This window comes from Carassius auratus, chromosome 1, assembly GCF_003368295.1.
Source record: "Carassius auratus strain Wakin chromosome 1, ASM336829v1, whole genome shotgun sequence".
Taxonomy (NCBI): Eukaryota; Metazoa; Chordata; class Actinopteri; order Cypriniformes; family Cyprinidae; genus Carassius; species Carassius auratus.
Window position 1 is genome coordinate 33,474,362 of NC_039243.1, and position 16,047 is coordinate 33,490,408.

At 36.7% G+C, this 16,047-nt stretch overlaps 1 protein-coding gene across 1 annotated transcript in view; it reads right to left on the bottom strand.

Annotated features, from left to right (window-relative positions):
- The window catches only part of LOC113108419 (lipopolysaccharide-responsive and beige-like anchor protein), a 146,360-nt gene that overhangs the window by 50,108 nt on the left and 80,205 nt on the right, over positions 1–16,047 (bottom strand). Inside the window, exons 36-37 of the mRNA XM_026271549.1 lie at positions 15,075–15,241; positions 3,672–3,796 (exon numbers count right to left, since the gene is read on the bottom strand). Coding sequence (XP_026127334.1) covers positions 3,672–3,796; positions 15,075–15,241 — 292 coding nt within the window. The remainder of the gene's footprint in view (positions 1–3,671; positions 3,797–15,074; positions 15,242–16,047) is intronic.

Genomic DNA, 16,047 nt, shown 5'->3' on the forward strand with positions numbered 1-16,047 from the left:
TGCCAGATATGACCCTTGTGCTCTGTTTGAAAACTTGAGATCTTGGCCGAGACTTTCATTCCACTTCCGCAACAAATTTAGGGTCAGCAGGAGAGACACAAGCTTTCTATGGAGGAGGGGGTTGATAAACATCAGTGTCATGAGCATCAGTTAACTGCTTTCTGTAGTTTGTTCACTTTCCATAATCACATCTTATTTTGAGTTAAGAATCATATACTTTGTTAAAATATGAAATTATTGATTAGATATGCACTTGAGTCATAATTGTGTACAGTACAGACGAAAAGTTTGGAAACATTACTATTTTTAATGTTTTTGAAAGTTTCTTCTGCTCATCAAGCCTGCATTTATTTGATCAAAAATACAAAAAAACAGTAATATTGTGAATGTATTCCTGTGATGCAAAGCTGAATTTTCAGAATCATTCCTCCAGCCTTCAGTGTCACATGTAACATCAGTCGATCACATGATCATTTAGAAATCATTCTAATATTTTGATTTATTATGAGTGTTGGAAACAGTTCTGCTGTCTAATATATTTGATAATAAAAGGTAAATAAAACTGCATTTATTAAAAAAAAAATCTAATAATATATTTTCTTTACTATCACTTTTTATCAATTTAACACGTCCTTGCTGAATAAAAGTTTAGATTTTATTTAAAAATAAAAAAATAATTACTGACCCCAAATTACTGACCAGTGAGTGTATTATTATTATGAGTGTTGGAAACAGTTCTGCTGTCTAATATATTTGATAATAAAAGGTAAATAAAACTGCATTTATTAAAAAAAAAATCTAATAATATATTTTCTTTACTATCACTTTTTATCAATTTAACACGTCCTTGCTGAATAAAAGTTTAGATTTTATTTAAAAATAAAAAAATAATTACTGACCCCAAATTACTGACCAGTGAGTGTATTATTATTATGAGTGTTGGAAACAGTTCTGCTGTCTAATATATTTGATAATAAAAGGTTAAAAAGAACTGCATTTATTCAAAATACAAATAAAAATCTAATAATATATTTTCTTTACTATGACTTTTTATAAATTTAACACATCATTGCTGAATAAAAGTTTTGATTTTATAAAAAAAAAAAAAGAAATAAAGAAAAAATTACTGACCCCAAATTACTGACCAGTAGTGTATATTGTTATTACAAAATGTTTATATTTTAAAAACATAGCTTCTTTTTTTTTTTTATTCATCAAAGTATCCTAAAAAAGTATCACATGTTCTGAAGAAATATTAAGCAGCAGAACTGTTTCCAGCTTTGATAATGAATCATCATATTAGAATGATTTCTAAAGGATCATGTGATAATGATCCTAAAAATTCAGCTTTGCATCACAGAAATAAATGATCATTTAAAGTATAATACATTTAAAAACAGTTATTTTAAATTGTAATAATATATCACAATATATATAAAAAAAATCTGTATTTTTGATCCAATAGATGCAGCCTTGATGAGCAGAAGAAACTTCTTTAAAAACATAAAAAATGGTAATGTTTCCAAACTTTTGGTCTGTACTGTATGTGTGTGGTGTGTTTATCCTAAACATGTTTTTAGGTAAAGTTGTCGGACAATTAATACATGCACAAATACTTGATGGATTGATTATTTCCTGCGCTGGATAGTCACCGGGGAAGCGTTCGAGAATAATGAAGGGTTGTAAGGCCTCAAAGTTTTAGGTTGCATTTCAAAGAGGATCCTTAAGGAACACTTGAACTTAACCAAGTCTGAAGTTAGCAAAGAAAAAGTGGAGAATACAGGGCTGCAGCTGCGTATTATGAGCATAAGGGCGGCACATCGGTCTCGGAGGACGCTGGGATTCTGAGCACTCATTGCTGTTAGATTACATTCTTATTGACTTCTGCCACATCGGTCGTTTGTCTTAAGGATCTGTGTCATTCTAAGCAGTGACATATTGGAGACGTTTTTCTCAGAAATGCCCCTGTTTCCGATGGATGCAATAGGTTAAGCTGCTCAAGCGAATTACTGCACTGAATGAAGTGCTAAAGCAGAGCTCTGTTTAACATTATGAATAAAAAAGAGAGAACTTGTTTACATCTCAGTGCAAGGAGAATGTGTTGAACACAGAAGCAATTGTAAAGACATTAAATGAGGGAAGGAGAGCGAACAAAAGCCAGATGAGTTTAATAACCTCAAGTTCTCTTCTGATACCGCGGTAAAATCCAACCCGGAACGGAAAATTCATTATATTGTTATATGTGGAGATCATATGATGCATTTTTCAAATGGGATGACTTATGCAATGAAGAAAACATAATGAGAAACAAATATTACGTATTAAATTATGCACATTTTATATAAATCAAGTCAAGCAAATGGGCTTTTTTAAATCCTCTTCTTATTAAAGTAATTAAAAATGCATTGATTCTTTCGGCATTCTGCAACAAGGAAACTACATTTGCAACAATAGTATACCTACATATGCATGCAAACTCTTACAGCTTACAAACATATTTTCATGATAGAATTGACAAGTTTTATTTCTTTGGTACACTGAGTTTATACTGTTATAGAAGAACACATTCAAGAAGTGTTTTTCAACATTGCGTGATAAAAAAGATACACTTTTTTTAAAGTGTATATGTAACGTTTCTTAAGTTATACGTTGTTTCACTAGTAGATACTGTGTAAAAGAGAATCGAGAAAAATAAACCGTGCTGAGGGGTCACTGACTATAACTAGTGATGCACCTATGATTTCTACAAAATAGAAATGATTTAACGATTAAAATCTCTGCATAGAAGTCCTAAAAATATTTAGGTAAAAGTTACTGTTTTAGTCACCTATACTTTGTGAATACACACTATTACCTATTACCTTCACACTATTAGTGTGATATTACCTTAATTCATTTAAAAATCCTTCTTATTTGTGAAGCAGAGAAATACTGGGTAACACTTTAGTATAGGGTCCAATTCACACTAATAACTAGTTGCTTATTAGCATGTCTATTATTAACATATTGGCTGTTTATAAGTGCTTATAAAGTACATATAATGCATGACATCCATAATCCTACCCAATTCCCTAAACTTAACAACTACCTTATAAACTATTAATAAGCAGCAAATAAGGAGTTGATTGAGGCAAAAGTCATAGTTAATGGTTAGTTAATAGTGAGAATTGGACCCTAAAATAAAGTGTGACCTAATAATGTTAGTAGAATGTAGTGTAATAGATAAACTACAACAACAATACTCGTTTGGAAAAGTAGTTAACATCTCTAAATGATGAGTAGCTTGCCATTTTTAAACTAGAATCCCCAACACTGATGCACACATATCTAATACATCTAATACGGCTAGCCATCCCACGAACTTCACAACTTTACTCACCTTTAACACCAGCATCTGACATGCATGGGAGGGAAGAAACACATAATGACAATTTAAGAGCAATTAGTGCTACTAGAGCTAATGATAATTTTTTAATGCACATAAAAAAATAATATTATCAGAGAGATGAGGCCTGAGGACAGTAAGGGAATGTAATTTGATTTAATTTATAAAGGTTTTATGGTGACTTTAGCTTTACCTGTTATCATGGGTAATAGCTCAACAAACTGGGCTGTGTTTTGTGTGTGAAAGCGTGTAAGTGCATGATGTTTTGTGACTATGCATTACCCACCATGCTCTGCTGCAGCTTTGAGCACGGCCTCAGAGTGTGTGGAACCAAACGGGTTCCTGATGAAGCGCCGACGTCTCCTCAGGTCATCCTCCCAATAATCCAGGCGCCAGAACTCCCGCGGTCTGCTGCCGAGAGAGAAAGAGATCCAAATAATACAGAGATCTGCCTTCTTTACTGTGAAACACTAAAAATAGCCTTGTGCATTATACTAAATAATATTCTGTATATTTTACAGTTGGTTTGATACCTTTAGAACAAATGGTATTGTGGTTTAATAGATTTATATTATTGCACACATTAAAATTTGTTAAATTATTTTAAAACACATAAAACGGTAATTCAAAAACTTTGTGCAATAAATAACATTTTATATCGATATTATGTTTTTGAGAATCGATACAGTATCGCCAAACAAAATATCGCTCATTTATCATCATTTATCATAATTTAATCTATATAAAAAAGATTATATGATGTATGCGTGATCTAATTTTAGAAGTTACAAAAGCACAGCACTCCAGAAATGTCTGTCCTTGGGAGAAACTCTGAAGAGCCCCAGATTTTTGCAACACTTCAAGAAAGTGAGATGAGAGCTAAATACATCACACTGAGAATCAGCCTGCTGACACAGCATTTCAGCAAACACACACACACACACACACACACACACACACACGCGCACGCAGACAGAAAGAATGAGGCAATGCTGTGGTTCCAGGCTCATGTCCTTCACCTTTAGCCATTTTTCCCTCCAATTTGCAACTCTTACCAATGTAAAGAAAACTCCAGTTCTTCCACGCTCTCCATCTCTTTGTTTTTTAATCGTGGGTTTGTGTTGTGCGGTTTCTCTCGGTGTGTGCGAAAATACTCACTTTTAATGTCAAGCGAACAGTTATGACATATTACCCCATTAAGATTCAAAGGACTTTCATTAAAATAATAGCGCCTTCAAATATTCATTATGTTCAGGCCCTCTGAGGACACATTTTCCTGCACCATAAACGAGTTTAATCTTCAAAAGCTTGCTTAATTTGTAATGGAACCAACTAATTTCAGGGAAGAGTGTAATTTGTTCTCAAATTAAACTACTTTTTCTGCTGTAATGCACAACGGCACGAGCAATTAATTACACACGTGAACACAAAAGAAGAACTGATTTTGAAACCCAAGTGTGATTTTCAAGGAAGGATGTGATAAGATAATGGTTTTATCTAAACGATCTTGAGAGGAGAGACGACAGCGAATGGCTTTAGCAGTAGCTCTGTAGCAGATTTACTGTCGACGCTGTGAAATATTACTCTCCAACTCCATTCTGTTCTGTGGAAGTGAGAAGAAGTTTTATCGTGCAACAGGGCCGCCTCCACACCCAGGCCAAATAAATCAGGATAACGGCCACTTAAGTGCCCTCACTAGTGCTCACCTTATTATTAACGCCCGCATACTTTAACAATCGCCAGCAAACACTCTGGTTCGACCAACATTAACAACTGATTTAAGACAGGAAAAAGAGATGTAATTTAAAGGGAGATGCAAGTTTTGTGAGCAATGCATTTCATATGGGCTGTGCCATTTCCTCACAAAACTTGGTGTGCTGAACTGAACATGTTGACACCTCTATTCTATTGATGTCTCTGTTTAAATTAAAATAAATAAAATATAAATTCTGCTGGTTGATGGGTGAATATTGGGCATACCTACAAATATGCACAATATTCACAATCTCATGCCAAAATCCAGGCCTGAGGAACTCAGCAGACACACTACATTAAACAACATGCATCGAGTGCATTGTGTTCCTATCGTCCGGTCTGTCTGTGAATTTCCCTCTATCTAAGTAGCGGCGAGGTGTTTGGATGTGATAGTTTCATCCGTGTAAATATCCACTCCATCATTCTGGCTTCCAGCGTTCATTAATTAAACTGATCACTGAATGCACAGAGCCGAGTCAAGGAGCTCCACTCCTGTCATTCTCTGAGAGAGCAGAGATACAGAGAGGATCAATCTGTCTGCAATACAACACCACGCCGGCCAATGCAATTAGTCGAGCAGCTGGAAGCGCGTTCACAGCCTCCTCACTGTGACAATAGAGTCCTAATGAAGGCAAAGGAAGTGTGTGCGTGCATGTAATCCAATCGCCATCAATCCCAGCAGTGCATCCCTCCCAGCAAGTGTTTTCACAGCATTAATGAATTATTCATCCATCCTCCCCATCCCTTCTTCTAAAGGGGGTTTCTAACAGGAATTACACCAGTGTCTTCTCAAGAAGCTTGTAGTTCGTGTGGCTCAGTGGTAGAGCATTGTGTCAGCAGTGCAAAAGATCATGGGTTTAATTCCCAGGGAACAAAAAGAAACTGTGCCTGAATGCACTGTAAGTCGCTTTGGATAAAAGCGTCTGCTAAATGCATAAATGTAAAAACACGTAAGAAAACAACCATAAATTGCAGTGGGGAGTTGAAATTGTCTTATTGCACATGCTGAAAGCAACACTTAATACCCTCCTCCAAACGTGCTTAATGTAAACCACATTTGGCGAGAATTTAACACGAGCGGGACTTTTATAAGCGCTTGTTAGATGTAATTGAAGTCTTTCTTCTCACCCAGTCACTGGCTGTAAATCTGAACCCGTTTACCAACAGAGATGATGAACGGGGGGCTAATCGTAACGCTGTTTAATACAGATGCCGATCTACTGAGTTCATGAACAAGGGGAATAGATCGGAGAGCAAACAGTAAATAAATCAACAGAGAAGAGGGTCATGTTTCATAATCTCATAAGCTTCAACTGCGCTGCTTAATTGAAGGTTTGCATAAAACAAACTACACTTCATGTCTACTTGACTCCAGGGAGGTGTCATAATAAACAAAGCATTTAATTGGCCCATGTGTTGAGAATTTCAGAGAGTGTGTGTGTGTGTGTGGGATTAATAAGGAGTTTTTTTGGAAGTTGCTTGTGCCGGCACACTTCAGAAAGACATCAGTTTCACACTCCAGAAGCGTTATAAAAGCTCTCTGGCTCTCTGATTACACACAGGAACAAGTATACCCACATATGCACACTCAAGAATAACAAACCTGGAGGCTTGAGAATAAAGAGATGGATAGAAGAAGATCAGAGGGTTAAAACTCTAGAAGATAAAGAAAGAAAGTAAGTGAGAGAGAAATATGGATGAGATGGTTAACGGATGTGTCCCTATTTCAGCTTTCGCTGCAAAAGCCAACTGCTGGGTCACAAAGATAAAGGAGATTTTATGGTAAATGGTGAAAGTGCTGAAATAAATTATCCGACCGGAGCACTCTCAGCCAATTTTTTTTTAGTGAACACTTTGCTGAAATTCAAACATGTTGTTGTTGTTGTTCATGCATGTATGTATTTATTTGATTTACGAGGACACCAAAAATGACTCCTTAAATGGCATAAACAATATTATTTGCACACTAGATACCTTTGACAACACTTATGTAATAAAGTGCTTCCTGTAGCAATCAATGACATTCCTAAGTCCCTCAACTGGATTTTAGTTTGGCCAGAGAATGAATAAGACAGAGACGGTCCACTTGTATATATATAACATATGAATAAAAGAAATGCACTCATTAACTTTCTGATTAATTAAATGAAAACACATCAAGCCTATCTTTTTGCACTGCCTGTAAATTACCATAACGATCATAATAAGCATGCATACTATTTTTTTTCAAGGTATTTTAAAGTGCATGTAATGTAAGTAGTTATTGTTTGTCTCAAGCCTTTCTCAAGATGGAGTGGGCTGTTGCATTAATTTAATGTCTTTTTCCACTTTCTCTGGAGTGAAAGCATCCTATCGACAATCTATATGTGTTGAAATATGTGCAGATTGTAAAAAAACGATATGACTAGCACTAAACAGCAGTGTGAAATAGCCTAGACGAACATAGAAATGACTGATCCAAGCTGGTCTTTGAATCAAAATCGTGTCTTTTCAGCACTACTTCTGCTGAAACTCTTGATGTGTCTGTTGAACTCTGGGAGATCTGGAGTATGTGGAGTCTGTCATGCTAACATATGGACAACATCAGCGCTACGGGAGCCGTTAATATGTCCTTCTTTGACACTTTGTTACTATTTCTGACAGTCTGGGCCACTGTTGTGTATATACAGTCAGAGCTAAATGTTTTCATTAGGGCATATTTTAATCCATTTCTATAACGGAGAAGAGGAGAAGCCATTTTTCGCATCATTTATGTGATGTGTCCCCAGAAATCTGCGGCTGTCAAACCTGGAGATTTACAGATGGACTGGGAAGACATCGCAAGCTGTCAAGCTTTAGGCGGGGAAATGGGACCGATACAAAGCTTTGCATGAGAAACACATGAATGTGTGGCGGGTCGCCCAACGATGATAGATATTCTGCATGGCTAATCATGTTTACAGCTAACGTTTCGAGCAAGAGGTTGTACGTCTAGGTGTATCGTGTCAGTTTTGTTTGAAAGGGTTTGAGATTCTTTGGTCTAATTTGTTTCCATCGCAGACGAAGCGGGGAGAAAAGAGAGTGAAACAGCTGCTCTCTCTCTGTCTGACCCGCAGTCTTGTGGGATGTTTGTACATGGTTTCTCAAGTGTTTACAGCCAAACCGAGCCATTAATGGTACTTGTTAAACAGCATAAGAAGAAATGTAAATAAAGCAGAACATGTATATGTTATGACAATGTAATCTGCTAAGCATTTTGGCTTATCTTTGCCAGGACCACGCAGGCCAAGTTGATAAACTCATTTGAGATCCTGGAGTCTTAAAAAAACATTGCATGGGTCAATATTATAGATTTTTCTTTAATGCCAAATATAATTAGGATATTAAGTAAAGATCATGTTTCATGAATATGTTTTGTAAATTTTTGATTGGTAATATGCATTGCTAAGAACTTCATTTGAACATCTTTAAAAATGATTTTCTCAATATTTAGATTTTTTTTTCGCACCCTCAGATTCCAGATTTTATAAATAGTTGTATCTCAGCCAAATATGGTCATATCCTAACAAACCATACATCAATGGAAAGGTTATTTATTCAGCCTTTAGATGATGTATACATCTCAATTTTGAAAATTTTTACTTGTGTCTGGTTTTTTGGCGCAGGGTCAAAATTATAGTTTGTCATGACGTAACAATTAATGGGGAAAGAAGCTTTCCAGCTTCAAAAAAGGATGAAAAAGCCCCAAAGATATCATCTCTACAACTTATGCACTACAATCCAAGCCTTCTTAAGCCATGCCGCTTAATAAGTCTGTAAGTAATGAGAAATTAATCAATCTAGTCCATGAACAATCATTCAGGGCTGTGTTTTCCAGAAGCATTTTTTCCCTTTTTACAAATTGTACATTAAAATTATTTGATGAATAGTAAGATTAAAAGAACATTTACTTCCTGACCATAAACTTTTCAATGGTAGTTTATATCAATACTGGCTGAGCAAATCCTCAAAATTAACATAACTTAAAGACATTATTCTGGCAAAGCAATAAAGCAATGCATAGACATTATAACGTGGCTTTAGTAGTAAACATATTGTGATTCAGCTTCCAGGTGAGACCCACGTACTCCAGACATCAGAAGAATATTGCTGAACTGTAATAATAAGAAAGATGGGTAGAAATCCTATCATGCAATTTTCCTTAAGATTATATCTCTAAAATAGTGGTCTTAAACTGGTTTTGTTTCAGGACCCAGATTTGGACATCAAGTGATGGATTAATACAGTACGACATTTATATTATATAAAAAATAACAAAAACACCCAGCACAGGCTCATTTAAAATATACAGTAAGTGTTTTAAATCTCTAAGTTGAAGATCCATCTCTTTTCTGCTGCTTTTACCTGTTCTTGGGGCTTTATGACAGTAAATAAAAATACAAACATAATAAAAATGTCTTTGAAATGTAACATCTCAAATATATGTTAAAGGGGGGGTGAAATGCTGGTTTTCACTCAATCTCCTGTTAATCTTGAGTACCTACAGAGTAGTACTGCATCCTTCATAACTCCAAAAAGTCTTTAGTTTTATTATATTTATAAGAGAAAAATAGTCTGTACCGATTTTTCCCGGAAAAACACGAGCGGCTGGAGGCGTGACGTGTGGGCGGAGCTAAAGAATCACGAGCGCGAGTAAGCTTTTGTGTTGAGAGCGTCTGGAAGCTGTGACATTACCGTAAGGAAAAAAGCATCCAAAACAAACCATGGCTAACAGTCAGATTCAGCGTATATTTATGATAGAGGCTGAAACTGAACGAGAGCAGCAGCAGCAACGACTCGCTCTGAGCGGGGCTCGAACCCGGGTCTCGGCATGGGAGGGGATGCACTAACAAGAAGGAAGAGATATTTGAAGCAGTTTTACTCACCGCCTGCGGTTCCAACACACGATCGTGACCCTTTTTCGTTGGGACTGCATCATCCTTAAGAAATAAACGATGTGCAAATCCGTCGTCAAACTGGGCCTTGTTTGTAAAACAAGCATCTTCGAAATGCAGGGAACAAACACAAACACTTGCACAACTCCGTTGATGCTCTGTAAAAATAAACTCCATCCACTGGTCCCTTAATGCTGTTTCTCTTTTGGTAATCTGTGCAGGGTTGTCTTGCCCTTGCAACCAAAAACACACTTCTTTTGTGACATTTGGCGACGCTCTCGCTCTGATCAGTGAAGTCTGTTGTGCTCTCAGTGCTCTGCTATACGGGAGCGCACTCTTCCGGCAGAAGTGCCTCAGGACCCATATTAGGAAATTCCGCTCCATCTAACGTCACACAGAGCCGTACTCGAAAAAAACTTTCCGAAACTTGTGACAAACCGGAAGAGGTATTTTTGGAACAGAAATACTCCTTCAAACGTACAACTTAATTTTTGAAACTTTGTCCATGTTTAGCATGGGAATCCAACTCTTTAACAGTGTAAAAAACTCAGTATGCATGAAACAGCATTTCTCCCCTCCTTTAAAATACTGCCATTATTCCTTGAGAATCATGCAACAGTGCCCAGCGTTCCTCAACTCCTGAAGGGCTGGGCATGAAATGACAAAGCACAGGATAAAATACTGATGCTAATATTGATAGTTTGTCCATTTCAGGTCAGCTAACTGTCCTGCAGAACAGTTACAAAGCTGTAAGCTTTGATTTCACAAGGCTGATCAATAAGCGAGCATACTGTTTCAATTTTTCCTGCATTGATTTTCTCTATAACACTACAACCCTGCCGCATTCATCTCTCTGAAAGAAGGGAAGATTTGATTTACTGAAAAAAAACTGGAGAGCACATCACAAAGGTTCCTGACACAGAAAAGATGGATGTCCCCGGGCCTTTAGCCCTGAGGAGCTCCATTAGAGATCACTGGAGCTGCTGCTGGACATGACCCGCAATAGAGGAGGAGAGAGAGAGAAAGGGTGCTGGGAAAGAAAGTGAGAAAACAGAGTGTGCAAACCAAAAAGAAGAGCTCAAGAATAAGCAGGAGTCTTGAGAATAACTGACGAAACCTTGTATTTCTTAAATAACCAGCCCTTTTCACAAAGAGAATACAAAAAGGTGCCATTTTTGGTCTTTCGAGAAACGGTCAGTAGAAGATGATGCAAAAATACTGATTGTCAATGTTGAGTGTTTCCCAATTTTGCAACCCTGTCAGCATGTGTAATCTCTAAATAGAGTAATCATAATAAAACCCTAATTAGTGTGATTGGTATTTACGAAACAGGCAAAAAACAAACAAACAAAAAAACAGCATTTTCTGCAAAAAAAATAAAATAATATAAAATAAAATAAATACATAAATAAATATACACTTTTTTGCAGAAAATGCTGGTTTGTAATTACAGACAAACTTATATTTACTATAAAAATAGGTTTTAAAGACACAATCTATAAAATGCATATATATATATATATATATATATATATATATATATATATATATATATATATATATATATATATATATATATATATATATATATAAAACACACATTTTTGGGACCATGTGTTGTTTTATAATTCATGATGCATGTATATTTACTATAAAAATAAATAGTTTAAAAAAGTTTTCCTGCAATAACTTGGGTAACGGGTTTGTTTTTCATTCTATATGAGGTTTCCCTTTCTTGCAACCTTGTGACCATGCACTAAATCTTAATTGAGCTAAAAAAACAAAAACAAAAAAAAACACATTGATGTAATATATTTTTTGCAAAAACAGGCAAAAGCCAGAAAATGTCAAATAAATAAATAAATACATTTTTACAAGAACATGTTATGTTTACTGATGCACCTATATTTACTATAAAGAGGAAATTCCTACAGTGCCTTGCATTACAGGGTGAGAAAGGTTGAGTTTTATGAAGGCAGACAACACTACAAATTGTGTAAAAGCCAAGAGAGAAAAGAGAGATAGAGATGTTACTTCTACAAAACTGTAAAAGAGGGGATAATGCTTGTACACACCCAAACAGCACATTCTCTAATGATTTGAACAAAATGAGCAACCAAAGATTATCTCATTCACAGAAACGTTCAATTCTCAAACCATAGTTCTCTCTTCATATCTGTGAGCTTGTGTACTACAAAAATGTGCCCTTCTTTCTCCTCCTCTCTAAAATCACTCTTTACTGTTGTGTCATCTACATGAAAGATCATCTCTCTCTTGACCCGAATAAACATGACCACACTGACGAAACTGAAATAAAGAGAGGGAGAAAGAGGAACGGCAGGCGGACAAAAAAACTAAATCAAAAGAATGGTCTCAGCATGCATCTGTCTGTCAAACTGAGATCCAATCAAAAAAGAAGGGCCATGGACAGTGCAGAATGGGACAGTCCCAAATCAGCAAGTGTGTGTCTTTTCCTTTGTTTGCACGAGTGTAAAGCCCTAAGAGACCTCTCTGATAATGCATCCATGAGCGAGAGAAGGAGAAGACAGAAAATCCCCTAACACCTCGACTCTCCTGAGGACAGGGCTGCTGTAAGCTGGATATTAAGACACAAACTGCATGCAGGCGGGTCAGTGGGTGTCAGATGATATTAGATGCCTGCCATGAGGAAACTACATCTACCATCAGCCGGGAAGGACAATAATATTTTCATTTTCAGCCTTTTATTGAATGGAAACTTTGGGGAATACGTCTTTATAGGGGGGAGCTAGCGGGCTTGCAAATTTAACACTCCCAACAAAAGAGTGTAATCATGGCAGCTGAGTGCCCTTTGAGGGATCGGATTTCATTTCCATGAAGGTGAAAAACAAGATTTCGCTGTGTGTGTGTGTGTGTGTGTGTGTGTGTGTTTTGTCTCTCAACTCTTCAATGCTGTTGTTATCTAAAACGGTGGAAATGTGTCATTTCTAAAGGTTTTACCGCAAAACCAATACAAACAAGAGGCAATCTCTATGAATATGGTGCACTTTGGTGTCCCATTATTTTTTTAAGTGCAGCATTAGAGAAACAGATCCTATTAATTTATTGTGACAGCTTATATGATTTTTATTTTCTTCCAATCTTCTTGATATGTTGATATCAGCAGTTATATCTCAACACTTATGTGTTGACACAATCTGTGGAACTGATATTGCTGTAAAAAATATTTGTACAAATAATTTCTGAGTCATTAATATATATATATTTTTTAAGTGTCAACCCTGTTATTACAAAATTTTTACCCAAACCCTAAAAAGTAGCATGCATTTTTCAACCCTGTTATCCTTTATATACTATAATATTATAATCCATTATCTCCTGCCACATAATAGTTTAATTCAAGATACATTTACATTGTTTCCCATTGCAGATATTATGCCAAAAATGACAAATCACACTATTTTAATCTGCATTTAGATAACAATGCATAACAGAATCATTCACCCTTTTCACCCAAAGTTCAAAGTGAATCACTCCATTCCAGCTTTTCAATCCATGATTGGATAAAATATTAATCCAGTGTACACATGCAGCTGTATGTTGCATTGTGAGTGTGTGTTCGCGTGTGTCCCTTCTTTTACTTCCAGATGTTGTTCTCTCTTCTGTAGTTACACATTCCTAGCTCTCCATGACCTTCTGGGTAATTGAGCAGAAGTATTGATGTTACAGCAGGGTCTGATTGTGATTTATTAAACACACTCTGAGACTGTGCCAGCGTCACCGTGCGCCCATCGCATGCTATTACAAAAGTCATCAATAGCTCTGCTACATAAAGCCCAGTAATGGGGAGAGAGCCAAGAGAGAGAACAGAGCGCCCTGACATTATATGACTGCAGACTACGAGAGGAAAGAAGAGAGAGAGAGAGAGAGAGAGAGAGCACAACATCTTGATACAACACACTTCAGACAGGTCTCCAAAGCTCCACCGAACACATTTTGTTAAGACAAGGGACAGAAATTTAACTACAGAGTCAATGAGCTTCTTGGGCTACATACTAGATAAGAAAAACAGTGCATGACTTATTCATTAAAGGATATTTCTGTGTGTTTACAGAGATAAATATAGCTCCTTATGTTTCCTTCAGTAATGGCCAAGTAGCATTCACTGGCTTTCATCTCGTTCCAGCAGCAATGCATCACACACAGAAACCAGCGCAATAAGACATAACCCAGGCTCAGAAGCCTGACTTTAAGAGTCCATCAGAGCCCATAATGGACAGAAATGGTTTAGCGTATAGAGAGAGAGGTATATAGTATGAGGTCTAATGATTACGGATGATTTGGTATGGGGTACAGTAGGAAACAGAGGAGAGCTGAACTGTGCTTGGAAAAGATCACACACCTATCATATATAACAAAGTCAAGTTAAAGAGATAGTTGATGATGACACAGTTTTCCTTTCTGGGTGAACTATGCCTTTAACCAGTATGAGGGTCATTGGTCGCTCTACGTGTCTACAAACCAAAATTCAGGCTAGACGAGTCAAGTTTTTTTTTTTACTTCTGTGGCATTACAAGTTTTCGCTTCATTTTCAAGATAACAAAGAGTGAGCTGGTGAATGTATATAATAATGCGTGACCCCCAGTCTCTGGGGAATATTGTTAGCAATAGCCAAAACAAATTTTATTTTATGGCAAAAATCATTTGGATATTAAATAAAGATCATGTTCCATGAAGATATTTTGTAAATTTCCTACCGTAAATATATCAAAGCTAAGTGTTTGATCAGTAAAATGCATTGCTAAAAACTTCATTTGAACAACTTTAAAGATGATTTCCTCAATATTTCCATTTATTTGCACCCTCAGATTCCGGATTTTCAAATAGTTGCATCTAAGCCCAAATAATGTCCGATCCTAATAAACCATGCATCAATGGAAAGCGCATGTATTCAGCTTTCAGATGATGCATAACTCTCCATTTTGCAAAATTGACACTTAAGACTGGTTTTCCTGGTCCAAGTCATATGACTGAGGGTGTACCTGAAAGTGGAGCAGCCCCAGGCTCCGTGTTTATCTGTGAGGATGTTCACTATCTTCTGGATGAGCTGAGTGGATGTGACGTGATCCCGGTACTTGGCGGCCCGGATCAGATGATCGCACATCTTCTCCTCATCGCGTTTCTCAGCGGCATACTGAGCGCATTGAGACTGCAGATGGAAGAAAAAACAGCTCTTGTGAGTAATCTGCTCTTATATGCATTCATTTAATCAATGAAGATATTAAACCGTTCTTCAAAATATCGATCCCTGTTTGAAAGCTACAATATATTCCTATCACATAAACCAAGTTGAAGGCACAAGTGTGTCCCTGTGCTACTTTTCAGAAAACAAAGCACACTGCATCATTAGAGTGTGTGTTGACACCTCAGAGTGTGTGTGTGTGTGTGTGTGTGTGTATCCGGTAACTCCATACACACAGGAAACAAATGGAGCTTGTTTTAATGTAATTACCTCTTCTTCATCCATTGCATGTTATGGTCCTAAATTAAATCAGCTTTAGACAGCACCCGCCTCAGATAACAAACACAGTGGTGTGGAAGATGCAGAAGCCTGCCTCTGAAAAGTTAGCGGTAAATGCCCCAAAGTGCCTTCTAATGGGCCCTCCTCTCCAATTTGAGGATTGACTCTTCATGTTTGACAGAAAATCCATAGAGATAAATCACATTAGTGGGGCTTCCCTCTCCTAATTATCAATCTGTGTCTCATTTCGACTGATCTTGACTCTGCAGTGACCTTAAAGCCATGAGAAGAGAACTGTGGAATATATAAGAGATAAAAAGCAAAGGGTGAATGTTTAAATGTGAACCTATTTGGGTGTCTGGCGTAACAAAAGAGCGGGAATAAAGGAACGGAAGGAAAGACTCTGTCTCTGTTCGATGTGGAAGGTCTCTGGGTAAGAAAACTATTCAGAATGGGTAACATTCGATTTGATGAACGAATGGAGGAAAAAACAA